This window comes from Populus trichocarpa, chromosome 18, assembly GCF_000002775.5.
Source record: "Populus trichocarpa isolate Nisqually-1 chromosome 18, P.trichocarpa_v4.1, whole genome shotgun sequence".
NCBI classification, from domain to species: domain Eukaryota; kingdom Viridiplantae; phylum Streptophyta; class Magnoliopsida; order Malpighiales; family Salicaceae; genus Populus; species Populus trichocarpa.
Window position 1 is genome coordinate 14,183,401 of NC_037302.2, and position 15,290 is coordinate 14,198,690.

Consider the following 15,290-nt stretch of genomic DNA (forward strand, 5'->3'; position numbering starts at 1 on the left):
TCATTTTTTTAAGGCTTAGGAGACTGGGCCTATATTTTTTTTTTTTGCATTTGGGGTGGGTGACATGTTGTCTGCCCCAATTGTTTTTTGAAAAAAAATCAGACGACTCGTCGTCTGAAGCTGCCCAGATTCCGGTCACTATGGTGGCTGAAAAATCAGGCTTTAATTTTTTTTACTCAAAAAATGTTTTTTAATCCACTTTCAACCTAAGATACCTATAAAACACCTTAGAAATTCTTATAAACTTATTCATGGTCTAAAAAACTCACTCTGAAATAAAAAATCAAACTGAGCCTAAATATATTTTTTCAAGGCAAAACAAAAAAGAAAAAAAACACCTAATATGAACTCCTCTTATCAAATGGAACCATTTGACACAAATATCGACTGTTTTGATGATCTAAATCGATGTCAATGACACTTTTATCTCTCTACCTTCAGAATTTAGCAACCTCTCTCTCTCCTCTCTAGTCGGAGACTGAAAATAACAAAATAAACTTTTGTATCAAAATTGAACTTGAAAAATATTAAGGTGCTGAAATTGTAAAGTTTGCGTTATTTTTTAAGTTTAAGGACCAAAAGTGTATTTATTGCTGAAACTTATGGCACATTATCCATGTTTAGTGCTTATTTTCTTCTAGTCCCTCTTCTTTCAACCCTATATTTTCCTAAGAAATCACAATCAATTGACCTTTAATTAGGATTAAATTACCAGGAAAAAAATTAAGGCCCAAAATGAATTTTCTACAAATGCACAATGCCAACAAAGTGCCATTAATAGTGATTTGTATGTGCATGAACAATACCTACCTTTACAGTAAAAAATCCATGCGTTTTAAGTTATAGTACTAGATTAATCTATCAAACCTGCAACTCAGGTCATAAGACGGGGACAACCCAATAAAAAGAAAATTCAATGTTGAAGGACATGAAACTTAGATAGCCTCTTTAATTTTTTTTTTTAAAAGACTTGATTTAACTGGGGTTAAAATACCGAAACCTACGACCATGATATCCTCATAGAAAACAAATCAAAATAGACTATGAAACTCAATTCCCAATCGATCCAATATTAAATGATAAAATTGAAAAAAAATCAACCTGAATCAACTCAGGTTAACCTATTAAGCATTATTCTCGGGTCATGAGAACGGAATAACCTAATAGAAAGCAAATAAAACAAATCATAAAATCTAATTCTCAATTAACCCAATAGCAAATGATGAAATTGAAAAAAAAATGAAATAAAGAAACAAAATTCTAGTCAATATGGTTAACTCATCAAACTCACAATTTGTGTAATGAAAATGAGATAGCTCAATAAAAAACAAATCTAATATTAAATGATAAAATTTAAAAAAAAAATGAAAGAAAAAAAAAAGAATTTTTTTTTCCTTCAAGTTACACACATGTGGTGAAATTACTTTTCAATGCTACATATCTTCCCCATGTTTTAGTTAATTGTTAATAATAAAACACTGGGAGCAGCCAAAAGGGAAATAAAAAAGTTAAAATTGGAAGTTAAGAAGGATGGGAAAAGGGGATGTTCCTTGACTCTTCATGGACTATAGAGCGTGACAAGAAGATGAGACGTCTGGCACAGTCATCAAGAAACGTGTTATGGATTTTGTTGCCCTTTTCGCAGCGTGTGCTTTTCACCCCTTCCCCTCCTTGGCTCCTCCTCCTAATGGATTGAGTATTATTTAAGTGAACCACTGTTCAACTCCGATTGCTTCTTTTGGGCCTCCGATAGAGAGGAAAAGACTAAAACAGACTAACATGGACTGGCGGCATAAGATGAGGAAAGCTTGGTTTGCTGTTTCTTCAAGATTCAAGTTTCGTAAATCTGGTTAGTTTTTGCATCTTATCACGGTTTCTTTACTTTAACTACACCAGTTAGCTCTTTTCTCTAGCCCAATGTAGATGGAGATGCGCCTTACTTGAGCACATGATGATTCTTGGTGGGAATACCAAGTTCTACGTGGTTGGACTTGGAGAACTAATGCTGATGTCTATGCCTTATGATTAAGCAGGTTCAGGGGGTGGTGCAGCTTGTAGGAGTGCTTGTAGTTTGTTGAAGTTGCAAGATGATGTACAAATGTGTGGGTATAGAGATGTGGAAGTAATGTGGAATATGTTCATTGAATCTAATCCAGAGCAAATGGCAGCAGCATTAGTGAATTCTACTTCCAAACCCACCAGCACGCAAACCCAAATGCCTTCTTCGAGGTCTTTCCTTTGGTCTCACAACAAAACAACCACCACCACTACCACTACAACTTCGTTTACTTCATTCAATCAAGTTATAATTACCACAGAAGAAAAAAATGCAGAAACAATTGGGGGGTAGATATGTATGTATTTAGTTTATTCTCATCGACAAAATGGAAATGAGATAACATGCTTTATGTAACAGGAACACTGTTGACCAAAACTATTACAGTTCACAGTCTCATAATCTGGTCATTAATTTATCCTAAACTCTTTTAAGTTTTCTTTCTTGATCACATATTCTAAAGTTTATTGTCAAGTTATTGGACCATGGGCTATCTATATAGCACCATCAAAACTCTCCTCTACAAAAGAAATCCATGGCGCATCCCATGATGAGAGAGCACTTGCTGTTGAAAAACAGAATCGAGGATTTAACCCAGTTGATTATGCATTTCCAGTAAGGTTAATTATTGTTAGTATATGTTTTCAACTGAATTCCGTAGCCTTGGTAAGAAATTATTCATCACAAAGCAATTAATAGAAATATATTTTGATAGTGCTGACATGATCATCAGTATATTAAAAGGAAGAAGAAGGATACTTGCATTGCTAAATATCATTTTTAGGGCAATCGCCTGAATTAAAGCATCAGGAAATAAGTCTTAAGAACCGAGTTGAAGGAACCTTTGTGCCATGGGATGCTTGGCTTCAGACAAGTCATCAGGTTTCAAAACTTCAACAATTTCTCCATTCACAAGGAGGCAAACTACATCAGCAATCCTCTGGATCTGTTTGATGCTGTGAGAGACAATAACAACTGTCAGCCCTCGTTGTTTCTTTAATTTTACAAGAACATCCTCTATGTTTTGTGTTGAAATTGGATCCAATGCACTAGTTGGCTCATCCAGTAGCAAAACCTTTCAAAACACAGAATATAATCAGAAGAACAGCATATATTGGCCAACTGAAAGCAGATTTAGCAAGTGCGTGAAAAAAAACTGGAGGCATGAAAACACAATGCAAAGGAATGGAAATTGCGAAGAGTTTTTGCACATTTCAATAGGCATTACCTCTGGTTCATTAGCTAGGGTCCTAGCAAGTGCAACCCTTTGAGCTTGACCGACAGATAACTCATTGCTAGTCTTTTTGTAGAAGGAAGAATCAAGGTCTGCAAGCGAAAGCAACTTGTAAACCTCGTCATCGGTAAGCTTCTTCCCCTTCAATTGTGGTCCATATCGTATGTTATCTGCAACCGTGCCTGAATAGATTGAAGTCAATGGTCAGTTAACTATAAATCACATAGCATTTCTTAAAGGTACCAGGCATATATCCGTTAAGTCAACAGAAGATAAAGTGCTATTACTGCCGTCTGCTGCCGCAGCTACAACTGGAATTTCAAGGGGGAAGCTGCTGCATTGCAATCCCAAATGAATAATCAATGTGATTTCCATCACGAATCTTAGTCCAGAAATTGTGTCGGGACTTGGAACACATTAGGCGAAGGCACGTGATGGTGGTTGAATGCGTGACAGTGAAATACTTAGCTGGTATGCATAAGGATTAATCATAATATTACAACAATCAGGCATCCTGCCATCATAATATTACAGAGAAGTATCCAATAACGCAGCTAAGAAACTTGTAGCTATTTAAAATTTCAGATGACAACAACCAGTGTCTTGCCTGCCAATCAATATTGATGGCATGCTACCTGATCCGTAGAGTACTCTCTAAGGATTCCATAATCGACAAGGCCAAAAACTTCCTGAGCTACAATCTACGGTGAGCACTGTGCTATTTTGGGACTGGATTTCAAGAAAGAGCACTCTATACCAAAATACATGCCACCCTCTGTGCTGATCTACACTGGGCTATTAACTCAATCACCCTACCAATTACAAGAAATTTACTAACTATAATGATAATTCATAACACTAGCCGAGCTTGGAAAGGCAAGAATTAAACATTGACAAGCATATTTATGCAGGTTTTGATTGATAAACCAATGGGTCAAAATGAAACTTTAAGAAAAAGAAAGAAAAAATCAATCTAACCATCAAAAAGAGCAGGAAGCTGAAAGAGCATCCCAACTTTCCTGCGATGGCCAAGAACATCAAGATCCTTAACATCATGACCATCAAGAAACACGGTCCCAGAAGGTGGTTCCCACAATCTGTTAAGTGCCCTCAAAACCGTCGACTTTCCACTTCCACTAGGGCCTATAATCCCCACAATCATCCCTTTAGGTATGTCCATATTGATTCCATTCAATATGGGCACCCCAGCATCAGAAACCTTAGTCAAATTTCGTATCCTAAACTTGGCTTCTGCCCCATCTTTCGCTGCTTCTACGTTAACAGCCAACAGGGGTTCCTGATTCCCGTTACCTGGAAACAAAGGAAGAGAAAACGGTAAAGGGTTTGAATAGGAAGACAAGAAACACAGGATAAGTCAAGAGATAAAGAGATTACTGTTGTTGAAGAGTGCTTTTACCTGGAGAGATGTCTACAGCTTGGTAAAGTGAAGTCAGAGACATTATTGTATTTTGAGTTGGGTAAGCAAGTTAGGAAGTGGTGTTGGTCATTCTGACATATATGGGCAGCAGAAGAAGCCTGCCCCAGTTTTCGGTGGAACGATGGACCAGGTTCGTGATTCCTCAGATCAACCTTTCCTTAAAAAAAAAAAAACCACTTGCTCTGGTTTTTGGCATTCTTGTCCAGGCTAACAAAAGTTTAGGATATCAAGCCAAAGCCAGTTAATTATTTTTATAGAAATTGTCATTGTTTATATATATATATATAAAATTTAACCTAAACCGATGGATTGAGATTTGAGAATAACAAATAATTTGACGACTCATCTTATAACTTATATCTTCAAGGACTCAATTCATACATGGATAACATTTTGAGGACTGATTTCAAATCCCCATTTCCTCCCCTCCCTCCTCCAAAATATTGATATTAAAAAAAAAAATCAAGATGTTTAGAGTGGAACTAAATCCACGATTTCATTTCTTAAACCCACCACGTGCAAACAACACATCGTGCTAAAAGCTAAAATATTGGTTTTTATTCTTATAATTATGGATTTCAAAATTCATCTTTGTTTTATTATATTATAAAAAAACTATTCCAGTATAATTAGTATTTTGCTTCTTGGTCATTTTATTTTGTTTTTGTCTAAAAAATAAGGTAGTTTTTTTTAGCATAACATAAATATTTTTTAAGAATTATACAAGGTTATTTTGATAATTATATTTTTAATGTATAATAAAATTACTAATGTAATTATTGAATAAAATAATCCAACACTTTCTACATGAGTGCACAAGGGCATGGTTAAGCCTAAAATTGTTTTTTTTTTTTTTTTTATTGCGGGTAAAAATCATACAAGCTCTTCAATTTATTTTTTCTTTTGATTTAGTCCCTCTTCTCTTATTTACAATTATTGTATTGACATTAATTATTTTAAATGGTTTGTCCTGTTTTTTTTCCTTTTTTTCTAAATTAATGTCTCTTTAATTTTTTTATCATCTTTTTTTTTTGAACTTTTGTTGTTGTTGTTGTTTTTGTTTAATTATCTTTTTTTAACTTTTGTTTTCTTATTTTTTTTTAGGTTTGATTCTATTAGGTTAGCACTCAATAATTTTTTTCTATTTCACCTCTATTTTTTTTAATCATAAATAATCTATCATATTATAAATAATTTTCAATTTCATCCTCTTATGATTTTTTAATCTTTCAAATTTAATCCTAATTCTTTTAATTGTATTTTTTTTGTTTGCGATAATTCTTTTTTTAGATTTTATCCTCATTAGGTTTTTCCCTATGAGTTTTTAAGCCCCTTTTTTTGTTCCTTTTTTTTTACAAGTTTTTTTATTAATAGTTTTTTTAACGATTTTATCATTCAAAATTAAATTGGATGATATTTAAGTTTTTTGATTGAACTCGGGTCCATAATTTAATAAGTTGTAAGAATTTTTAGGATTAGGTTTAGGAGATTCGATTAAGTTTGCTTGGTTTCCCCCTTATTTTTTTTATGCTGATGTTTTTTTTTCTCGAAGTTTGACTTTTTTTATGGTTTTTTATTAGTTATGTTAGTATTGAGTTATTTGATAATCGAATAGGTTTGGGTTTGATTTTTTGTTTTTTTTTTGTAAATATTTAAATTTAACTAATAACTTGGAAGTTAAATTTTATTTAACCTATCACTTCTTTTACTTTAAAAAGAAATTGTTTGGCCCACGGCAACCGCAGGTAACTTTTATAGTTATATCCTACCAACATTGTTTAGTCAACAATGTTTAAAAAATTAATGTAAAAGAGTGAATTAGGATTAATTTTAAGAATAGTAACCACTCTAATTTTTAGTATTAATTGGTTGGAGATCATCTACCGATCATGCTTTGAGCTCACAAATCACTCTTTGTTTACTAAATATATTTAATTTAAATTAAATTATTTTAATTAATCATAGACGTTTTAGTGACTAAAACAATTAAATATTAATTATATTAGCATAACCATTTAAATCTTGCAAAGTCAATAAAATTTATTAACTGAAACAACTATAATTAATTATAATTTAAAATTAACCGTAATAAGCAAGTCCAAGCGAAGAAACTGCCCTCAAGTTCTAGCTCTTAGGCTTATGTTACCTTTGGATTCGTGAATTTGGAAAGAGGGATTAGAATTCTATGAGTTTTGCAACATGAATCAGTTTTTAATTCTATTTCTATCCGGAAGGAATGGACCCATATATAGTTAGAAAATAGAGATTTGAGAATTAGTCGCCATGGCCACCCGTGAGAGCACACATCAATTGAAAATACAGAGAATTTAGACAAGGAATGAATGGACGAAGAACATGCCTAATAGTTTGTTTAAGACCGAACAACTTCAAGTTGTATACAGGTAAGGAAAAGAAAAGTCGATTTTTTTAAAGAAAAAAAAACAATAAAGACAAAGCAAGGAAAATAAAGACAACAGAAAGTAAACTTGGTGTTGATTCTATCTATGGCTTATGAAGAGCTCTTCCAGCAAGCAAAGCAGCTTCCATGACTACAGATATAACATCAATAACTTCATCAACTTGGCATTTGTTCCCCTTAAATGTATGTGCACCTGAGTTTCTGAAATTGTTCATGCAATTGATGAAGTTTTGGCTGCACTCTTGGCTTAGATAGTCATCTGCATGCAATAATGCACCATCCCCACATAATAAATAAATAAATTATTACTTCTACAATCACAAGCAACACAAAACAGCAAATTTCCTGTCAGTTACACTCACAAGCAACCAAATTCATAGCTGTCCATATGCCTATCCTAATGGTGATCACTTCATCTATAGAATTAGCTTTCACTTTCGACTTATTTTCTATAAATCTCCACCGACACTTAATTACCATGGTAATTCTTAATGATGACTGGCATTGTTTGTGCCTTCTTTTTTTTTTTTTTTTTTTTTTTTATTCTATGATTAGGGTATTGCATGCCTTGCCTCTAATTATGTGCTTGGTGTTCTAAGACAAAAAAAAAAAAAAAAAAAAAAAAAAAAACAGGGGTGCATGTTTTCACCATCTCAATTGTTACCAGCTATTTTACCTACTATTTTATCTCGATATAGTAATTCAACGTAAAGATAAGGGAAGGAGGAAAGGGAAAGGAATATTTATCTTTCTATCAAATCACAACTACTGATTTTGGCAGTCAAATAATTCTCCCCGTTCATGATAATTTTTTGTAACCAATTCGTCCACCTCCTAGTTCAGATCTATATATGGGAGCTATAATTAAACAGTTGATCTCCCTTTTACCAGAAAAAGGACCATACATTGAGAAGCACTTGAAGAAATTTAAAGAAAATTACACCAACAACGGAGCCATGCTCTTATGGTGAATGAGAACTTACTGTTCTTTGCTTGCACACAGGCGTCATGCTTCATACAACAAGCATCAAGACCATCACAAGGCTTCTCTCCCGGGCATCCGCTATATAGAAGCCCACAATACTTGCCATATCTCAAAAACGGTGGCACTGCCATCCACATAAATCAACAACAATCTTGACCATATTCTTGTTAAAACTCAATTAGAAGTACATTCAGACACAAAAGAAAAAAAGAAACAGCCCTAAATAGTTTACTGTAAAGCGATTCTGTCTGTAATTTTTTTTTTATAGATTTTGTTGTTTGTTGTAATAGATAGATCAAACTGTCTTCTTGGAAAGAAAATAAATAATTGTGAAGATAATTGCCCACCTGAACAGAACTCTGACTCGCATTTCCTGCTACAGTCTTTGCTCTAAGGAAAACGAAGAAATCTTCAAGTATTAAGGCTTGTATTTATGAAAAGAAAAAATAACGAAAAACTGAGAGATGATAAAAAGAACAAACCAGGGAGATAGCAGAATCAGTTGTTTGAACTCCAATGTTGAGTGCTTGGACAGAGAAGGATGAAAAGGCAAGGACAAGGAGTGAACAAGAAACGAGAAGGGCTAGCTTCAATGAGTTGCGGCACTCCTTTGCCATTGTTCTTAGGACTGAGAAATGAAGCTTGGTTTTGCTTAAGGGCAGAGTATATGGGCAGAAAATGTTTTATTGAGAAACTGAAGAAAAGGAGGAGGCTTGTCTTGTAATGGCTCGTGATACGTTTTTGGAGTATTGTTCATGCTCACACTTCTGACCAAAGTGAGATGTTTATAATTGGAACAAACTGCGGGGTCGTTGTAGGGTCCATCTCTTGTGAACTTGCTCTTTCAACCACCTCTCAATCAAACACCCCAAAATGGTAAAAAAAAAACAGAAAAAAAAGTGTTACTGATTACAATGATCTTAAACCCAAATTCGATCTGATCTCAGTTGGGTTTTTCTTAAAAAAAAAAAAAATAGTATGGGTGTTAATTCTATTAACAAAAATGGATCAAATTATAATTTTTTTAATAAAATCAAAAATTTATTTAATTTTTTTTAAAAAATCAGAACAATATAATTTTAATTAAATTAAATTAACTAGAATTAATCCACCTAACTTATAACTCAGATATCAAGCTTAATTATAAGTTAAACCGGGTTTAATTAATAATAATGACTTCCTTCATGTTATAATAACATAAAATTTATTTGTAGAAATCAGCTTAGGACATGTTATAATAACATAAAATTTTATTGCGAAAACCCATATTTCCAAGATGGCAATTTAATCCCTCATTTATTTTTACTGTTCCTAACAGTAACCCTAATTTGCTAACCATTCCTTTCCAAATGTTCTCTTTCTATATAAATATATTAGGGCAAGCAGACTCCTAAGTCCTAACTATAAACAAAATGGGCCAATGGGCCATGAATTACTCATTCCATAACCCACCAACCCAGCATTACTTTATAAAATAGTTGACCATCTACAAGTTGAGATTTTCAGTCCACACAAAACTATGCAAGCTCACTCATAACTTATACAATATAATTAGGGCTCAGAGCACATCACTATATATATATTCCAAGCCCAATCACTCCATGTAAACTAGCTAATTGCCTTCAAAAGGACTTTTCTAAAAGCTCTGCTACGTACTGGATATATAGTTAATTACTAGCTAGGATAGCTTCCAAGCTTTACCACCATTGATGCTGAATTTCTTAAGCCTTCCGAAGAACATTACTAAGATGAGGATAAATTTTCCCATGTTACTCCACCTTCCAACAAATCCAAACCATGCATCCTTGCACGAGCTATCAGGTTCAAGTTGTCGTTTGCAGCTATAGCCAGTTGAGAACCCGACATTTCCATATGCACTACAAAATGATTGATTTTTCAATATGGAGTTTGTTAAATAAATTATGCACGCATGCAGTCAATCATAGATTTTGATTATATAATAAAAATAAATGATTTGGACAGTCGTTCTCTGTGATAAGAATTTATGATACCTTACGACTTCTATGGTGATATTGAGTACGTTGAAGTTGAGGGGGTCTTTCTTCAACTTCTCTCTCTCTGAGACGCAAATGAGAATCACAAAGATGGCTAAGGTAGATAAAGGTGAGAACAACAGGCACTGAACCAAAGACTTCCTTTGGTTTTTGCATTTTTGGCCAGTTTCTGAATCAACCTCTTCCTGTTGCTTTTTCGGCATAAATGAAGTGTATGGTGGGAGATACCTGCAAACACAGAAATAAATATAAAAATAAAAATAAATCCAAGATTACATAATTAGATGTGCTTTATATATTTAGTCAACCTTAATGGTTAAGCATTAAATTCTCCAAAGAAGCAGGGGTCAAGGCCAGCACTCGACCTCATTATGTTTTCTCTCCTTTAAAGACAACTCGGAACTTTTTTCTTTGAATTTAAATATATATATATTCTTGAAGAAGCTAAGACTTTTAGAAGAAATGAAATATCAGAGATGATTTTATTCCAGTTGAAACGAATTTGAGCTTGAAAGGGACAATTCTTCATACAGCAACAACAAGAATCAAATATATGCATGTAATATACTTTATGATAAGCTTCTAGTACTGTTCAATGCATGATTAATAGATTTGATTCTACTTGCATTGTCAAAATAATATATTTTGGATTTTTTTTTTCATTTTAAAGTAGCTAATCTTTATATTAGAGATCCACTTCTTGGTTGTTTATCATATCTAAAGTAATTAATTAATTAATTAAGGTCTGTAGTGCTTTTGGGACAATTAAATTAAATAGGGTTTATACTCCATCCACTTTCAATGGATTAATCCATATACATACATTATATATAGATAGATAGCCATGCACGATAAAATAAAAAATAGGAAGAGAAAAAAATAATATATATATTAAGGAGAGAGAGAGTTAACTATCTGCTGCATGGCCAAACACAAAATGATCCAGAGAAACAAACCCAAAATCTAATAATACAAAAAAATAAAATAAAATGGGAGGCTCAACTAGTATAAAACTTAAATATTTTAAATAAAAATAAAAAGTCAACTTAATATTAAATTCAGTGCTATACAATGACCAGGCAAAATGGGAGGCTCAACTAGAAAAGTCATAATTATATATGGTCACGATCTAATTCTCCATGCATACATGATATCCATTTGGCGCAGAGAAAGGAGTTAATGGACAGGGTATGAGATCCCCCCACCATCGTTGTTGTGGTTGGATTTGACAGGAATTTTCTTTTGAGATCGAAACAATACTATTCGTTTGGGAATTGCAGGCCACATAACAGTGTAATGCGTAGCTCATACTTTTTGTGGCCAGTATTATGATTCCCAGTATTTCAAAAAGAAAAGTATGAGATAAGTTGTTTTTTTTAGTCTCAATATATATATATATATATGAGCTTTAATGCATGTACTTCATTCCTAATTTTTTTTTAGCTCAAATTAGTTATCATGCAACCTGGAAAAAAATCTTGATTTTCTTAGTAAGCTTAAAAGTTTGGTACTTGAGAATTGCAATTTTCGTTTCTCCTTTAGTTTTTCTATTGAATAAGAATTTAATTAAGGATATATGGCTTGTGATCTTGAACGTTCAAAAAGTGAATTTAAATATATCAAGCTGATCATAGTAAGTTTGAAATATTTAATTTTAAAGCTATAAAGAAAAATAATCAGAGTGACATTCTGAACAAATACAAAATTTGTACCAAAAACAAAAATCCATTCATAAGATTTAATGCATGGACTTTCCATAATTAAATAAATATATCATGCATAGATAGATACATGTACAATAAGAAAGAAAGACTTACATCATAACCACGAAGAGCACCAAGATTGCTGGAGAGATGATGGAGAGATCGACAATAGATTCACCGGTATGCCTTGAATTTACAACCTGAAACAATGCACCCATCAACTTCTGATAGGGATTCAGACCATCCATAGCTCCTGAATTCCACTCCATGGAGCAAAAGAGTATGAACTGCACCAGTATAAACCCCGAGACTGTGATAGCGAGAAGGCACGAATGAGAAAAGGATAGCAAATGGCCATAGCCCATCTCTCTAGTATTCATCAGAATGTATCTGAACTCCACTTTCCTAGTGATTTTCTCCAAAATCCAGATCAGAAATCGCAGGCATGATGGGTATAATGTGTTTCCGAGAAGAATTTGAGGGATGAGAATGAGTAGGAGACCTGAATTCTTCTTGAAAGCTACCATGTTCTCATTTGTAGGCACAAAACCACAGTTGGAAAAGGTAGAGACTGTGGTGAACACAGAAAATGTCTGAATCTTAATTCCTTTACTGCCCAGGACTTGTCTTGCACTAGGAACAAGGCTTGTATACATAGCAACTAAACTAGAACCAGTTATGTGAACAACTGAAAAATAGCCCAAAGCCACACAAGCAAGGCTCTTAAGTGAGTTCAACTTGAGACTATGATCATTGTCTAAAGAGTTGAGATTACATTCTAGGTCTACATTGGTTGGTTTCTCAATCTCTAGCCCTGGAAAGTTGGTACGTTTTGGAGGATTGTGGTAAACAGAAGAGACTCTACTTTCCTTGGTTTCATGTTTAGAGAATTTGAACCTTGACAGATAAAGTCCAAGGATGGAAGTGAAGACCTCTCCACCCAATAACATCAAAATGGTCATGATGATAAGTTGGGTGTTAGAGAAGACCTCCATTTCCACCGTTGACATGCTTGAAACTGTTGCCGAAGAAACAGAAGTAAAGAAGATGTCAAGGCTTGCAGGCCTTAATGAGCCAGGTCTTGGCTTTGAAACCTTCAAAGCCATATGTCCAACCAAGGAAAGGATTACAAAATAAGCAAGTTGAACCCAAAAAGGGTGTATTTGAAAGACTAATACACGAAGGAAGGACCGGATTGAACACATGGAAGATTTATGGAAGCAACTTACTTTGTTGCAAAAGAAATTACGAGGGTGCTCTAATTTCTTACCAAAACAAGCAAAGCTCTTCATCTTTACTAACAAGAAATTAATTTGCACCTCAATGGGATATGGTGTTTATAAAAGAGCAATACGGACCCTACTGAGCGAGCTAGCTTGCTAGTCGATAGAACACCAACTTTAGTTGGAATTCACTGTGAATGTGGCTGCTAATCATGCAAGCTTAGTGGAATAATAGAAAAAGAAATCAAAGGGGTAGGAATGCTAGTTTATAGTATTTGGCAACTGTTTAGCGTAGGTTAGGTATGTGTAGAGAACGATCTGGCAAAACCAGAATATATGCAGTATGGGAATAGAAAGGTGATTCTAAACAAAAAATTTCTTTTAGCTTCAATTACAAGGTTTGAATCACGTTAGTGATACTTTAATGAGGTGACATATGAAAATTATTTAGCTTTTAATCTTTATATATATATAATTTAACATTTTAAAGATATTCATGAAAGTATCAGAATAGAAAAGTGAGTCTAAACAAAAACTTTTGGTTTAGCTTGAATTATAAGGTTTGAATTAAGTAAGTGATGCTTTAATTATGAGATGACATTATTGATATTGTAATGAAATTACATATATGAAAATTATTTAACTTCTAATCTTTATGCCCTGTAACAATTTCTTCATTAATTGTGCACATGTATGCATACCACACGTATATACAACAAAGGATTACAAGTGTAGGAGTACTGTTCAGATTTCAGACGGAATTTTTTATGCCCAGTAACAACAATAATTTAATTTGATCTAGAATAATATTGTGCCTTTGTCTTGTTTTATTTTAATTTATTTTTCGAAAGAAAACATACATAGTTCAGCTTGTAAAAAGAGTTGGGAGTCCAGGATAAGGTTACACATCAAATAAGGCATGCGTTGTGCTGGACACTTCGACGTGACTCTAATGCGCTGGTTCGATTAGATATGTAGTTTGTTTGTTATTAGACAGAGTCAAGCTGATCTGCAACTTCAGTCATGATGGGCTTAACCTAATCCCAAAATTATTATATAAAATAATATCGACAAACATTTTTTTTACCATGTCCATGTGTTTATTGTTTAGCATTGAGCATTTGGGTTGCTTGAAAACTTGATGTTGGATTTTGATGAAATCTTGGAGATTTTAGACTGTATTGAGTTTTTTTACGACCGTGTTCTTGTGTTGGTGGAGTAAATATTAGGCTTGGCTTAGTTGATGAGCTAATGGGATAATTGAATAAGTCACTACCTGGAGTGAGTTGACGGGGTAACATCCACGCTCACCTAAAATAACAAGTTTTTTTTATCAAAATAGAAGATCATACGATGTTTAAGTTAGTGAATATAAGAGAAAAGATAATGTATATAATGCCAAACGATATCAAGTAAGGAAACAAGTTTTATAAACCAAGGAACACGGTATAAAAGACAACAGAAAAGTATTGACAGGGAGAAAGAATTTTGATAAATTTATTGCATAAAACAACAATTACAAGAAATAGGAAACAAATAGCCTCACATCACTCAAAATAATCACTCCCATATTAGCATCACACCAAAAAAGGATTACAATTTCAGAAACACAAATTGATGTGTCAATATGAAATCTTCAACTTCAGTAATAGGTTGAACATGAGGGATATTTGTTGGGGCAGTAGATTTAACCGAAGGTAAAGGACCATGATATGTTGTAAGGTCAGCTACATTAAAGACAAGATTGAACTGGAACTCCGATGGTAGATCAATTAAATAGAAATTGGTACTGAATTGTTTAAGAACCTTGAATATATAGACCACCCTTCTTGCATGAAGTTTGCCATAAATGCCAGGGGAAAACCTTTCTGGATGCAACCGAATTAATACAAGATCTCCTTCCTTAAATTGCATATCTCATTGGTGCAAATTGACATGAGCAGTATACTTGGTAGTTTATTTTGTCATTTAACTCCTTATATTATTATTTTTTTTTTTTAGTTTAACGTGGGTGTCCGGGTCAGCTTGCGCGCACCTCAACTAATCCCACAGGTCCTAAAGTTAACGACCATGTAAGCCTCTAGTGGCCATCATATGAGCAACCATATGGCTCGAACCTGAGACCACAGAGAAAGCAAATCTCTTGGTCACAAGCTCTTACCACTGAACCACCACCTACATGGTTAACTCTTTATATTATTATGCAAAGAGGTCATG

General features: G+C 33.6%; 4 protein-coding genes across 4 annotated transcripts; 1 reads left to right on the forward strand and 3 right to left on the reverse strand.

Annotated features, from left to right (window-relative positions):
- Window positions 1-1,702: 1,702 nt before the first annotated feature.
- LOC7459897 (uncharacterized) lies at window positions 1,703-2,435 on the forward strand. Its single transcript, XM_002324621.4, has 2 exons — window positions 1,703-1,849; window positions 2,034-2,435. The coding sequence occupies exons 1-2, from the start codon at window positions 1,780-1,782 to the stop codon at window positions 2,348-2,350; spliced, it is 387 nt and encodes a 128-aa protein (XP_002324657.4). The 5' UTR covers window positions 1,703-1,779; the 3' UTR covers window positions 2,351-2,435.
- A 284-nt stretch (window positions 2,436-2,719) lies between these two features.
- On the reverse strand, window positions 2,720-4,955 carry LOC7490313 (ABC transporter I family member 17). The gene is made up of 4 exons (XM_002325191.4): window positions 4,708-4,955; window positions 4,269-4,601; window positions 3,285-3,472; window positions 2,720-3,131 (listed from the first exon to the last, which is right to left on the reverse strand). Exons 1-4 carry the CDS (start codon window positions 4,748-4,750, stop codon window positions 2,877-2,879), a joined length of 819 nt encoding a protein of 272 aa, XP_002325227.4. The 5' UTR covers window positions 4,751-4,955; the 3' UTR covers window positions 2,720-2,876.
- Window positions 4,956-7,067: 2,112 nt separating this feature from the next.
- On the reverse strand, window positions 7,068-8,889 carry LOC7470103 (phospholipase A2-alpha). The gene is made up of 4 exons (XM_002325192.4): window positions 8,615-8,889; window positions 8,480-8,522; window positions 8,131-8,256; window positions 7,068-7,406 (listed from the first exon to the last, which is right to left on the reverse strand). Exons 1-4 carry the CDS (start codon window positions 8,747-8,749, stop codon window positions 7,231-7,233), a joined length of 480 nt encoding a protein of 159 aa, XP_002325228.2. The 5' UTR covers window positions 8,750-8,889; the 3' UTR covers window positions 7,068-7,230.
- Window positions 8,890-9,576: 687 nt separating this feature from the next.
- LOC7470104 (sodium transporter HKT1) lies at window positions 9,577-13,333 on the reverse strand. The gene is made up of 3 exons (XM_002325193.3): window positions 11,965-13,333; window positions 10,145-10,375; window positions 9,577-10,009 (listed from the first exon to the last, which is right to left on the reverse strand). The coding sequence occupies exons 1-3, from the start codon at window positions 13,140-13,142 to the stop codon at window positions 9,811-9,813; spliced, it is 1,608 nt and encodes a 535-aa protein (XP_002325229.3). The 5' UTR covers window positions 13,143-13,333; the 3' UTR covers window positions 9,577-9,810.
- Between the last annotated feature and the right edge of the window lie 1,957 nt (window positions 13,334-15,290).

Bases quoted from the DNA above. Each gene is read 5' to 3' on its own strand.
- LOC7459897 (XM_002324621.4), top strand. From the start codon at position 1,780: ATGGACTGGCGGCATAAGATGAGGAAAGCTTGGTTTGCTGTTTCTTCA. The intron at 1,850-2,033 runs GTTAGTTTTTGC...ATGATTAAGCAG, and splicing joins ATTCAAGTTTCGTAAATCTG to GTTCAGGGGGTGGTGCAGCT.
- LOC7490313 (XM_002325191.4), bottom strand. From the start codon at position 4,750: ATGTCTCTGACTTCACTTTACCAAGCTGTAGACATCTCTCCAG. The intron at 4,602-4,707 runs GTAAAAGCACTC...CTTTGTTTCCAG, and splicing joins AGCTGTAGACATCTCTCCAG to GTAACGGGAATCAGGAACCC. The intron at 3,132-3,284 runs GTAATGCCTATT...GTGTTTTGAAAG, and splicing joins CCCTAGCTAATGAACCAGAG to GTTTTGCTACTGGATGAGCC.
- LOC7470103 (XM_002325192.4), bottom strand. From the start codon at position 8,749: ATGGCAAAGGAGTGCCGCAACTCATTGAAGCTAGCCCTTCTCGTTTCT. The intron at 8,523-8,614 runs GTTTGTTCTTTT...CGTTTTCCTTAG, and splicing joins CTGATTCTGCTATCTCCCTG to AGCAAAGACTGTAGCAGGAA. The intron at 8,257-8,479 runs GTGGGCAATTAT...TGTGGATGGCAG, and splicing joins CGAGTCAGAGTTCTGTTCAG to TGCCACCGTTTTTGAGATAT.
- LOC7470104 (XM_002325193.3), bottom strand. From the start codon at position 13,142: ATGAAGAGCTTTGCTTGTTTTGGTAAGAAATTAGAGCACCCTCGTAAT. The intron at 10,376-11,964 runs GTAAGTCTTTCT...CTGTGTTTGCAG, and splicing joins GTGCTCTTCGTGGTTATGAT to GTATCTCCCACCATACACTT. The intron at 10,010-10,144 runs GTATCATAAATT...ATCATTTTGTAG, and splicing joins ATCACCATAGAAGTCGTAAG to TGCATATGGAAATGTCGGGT.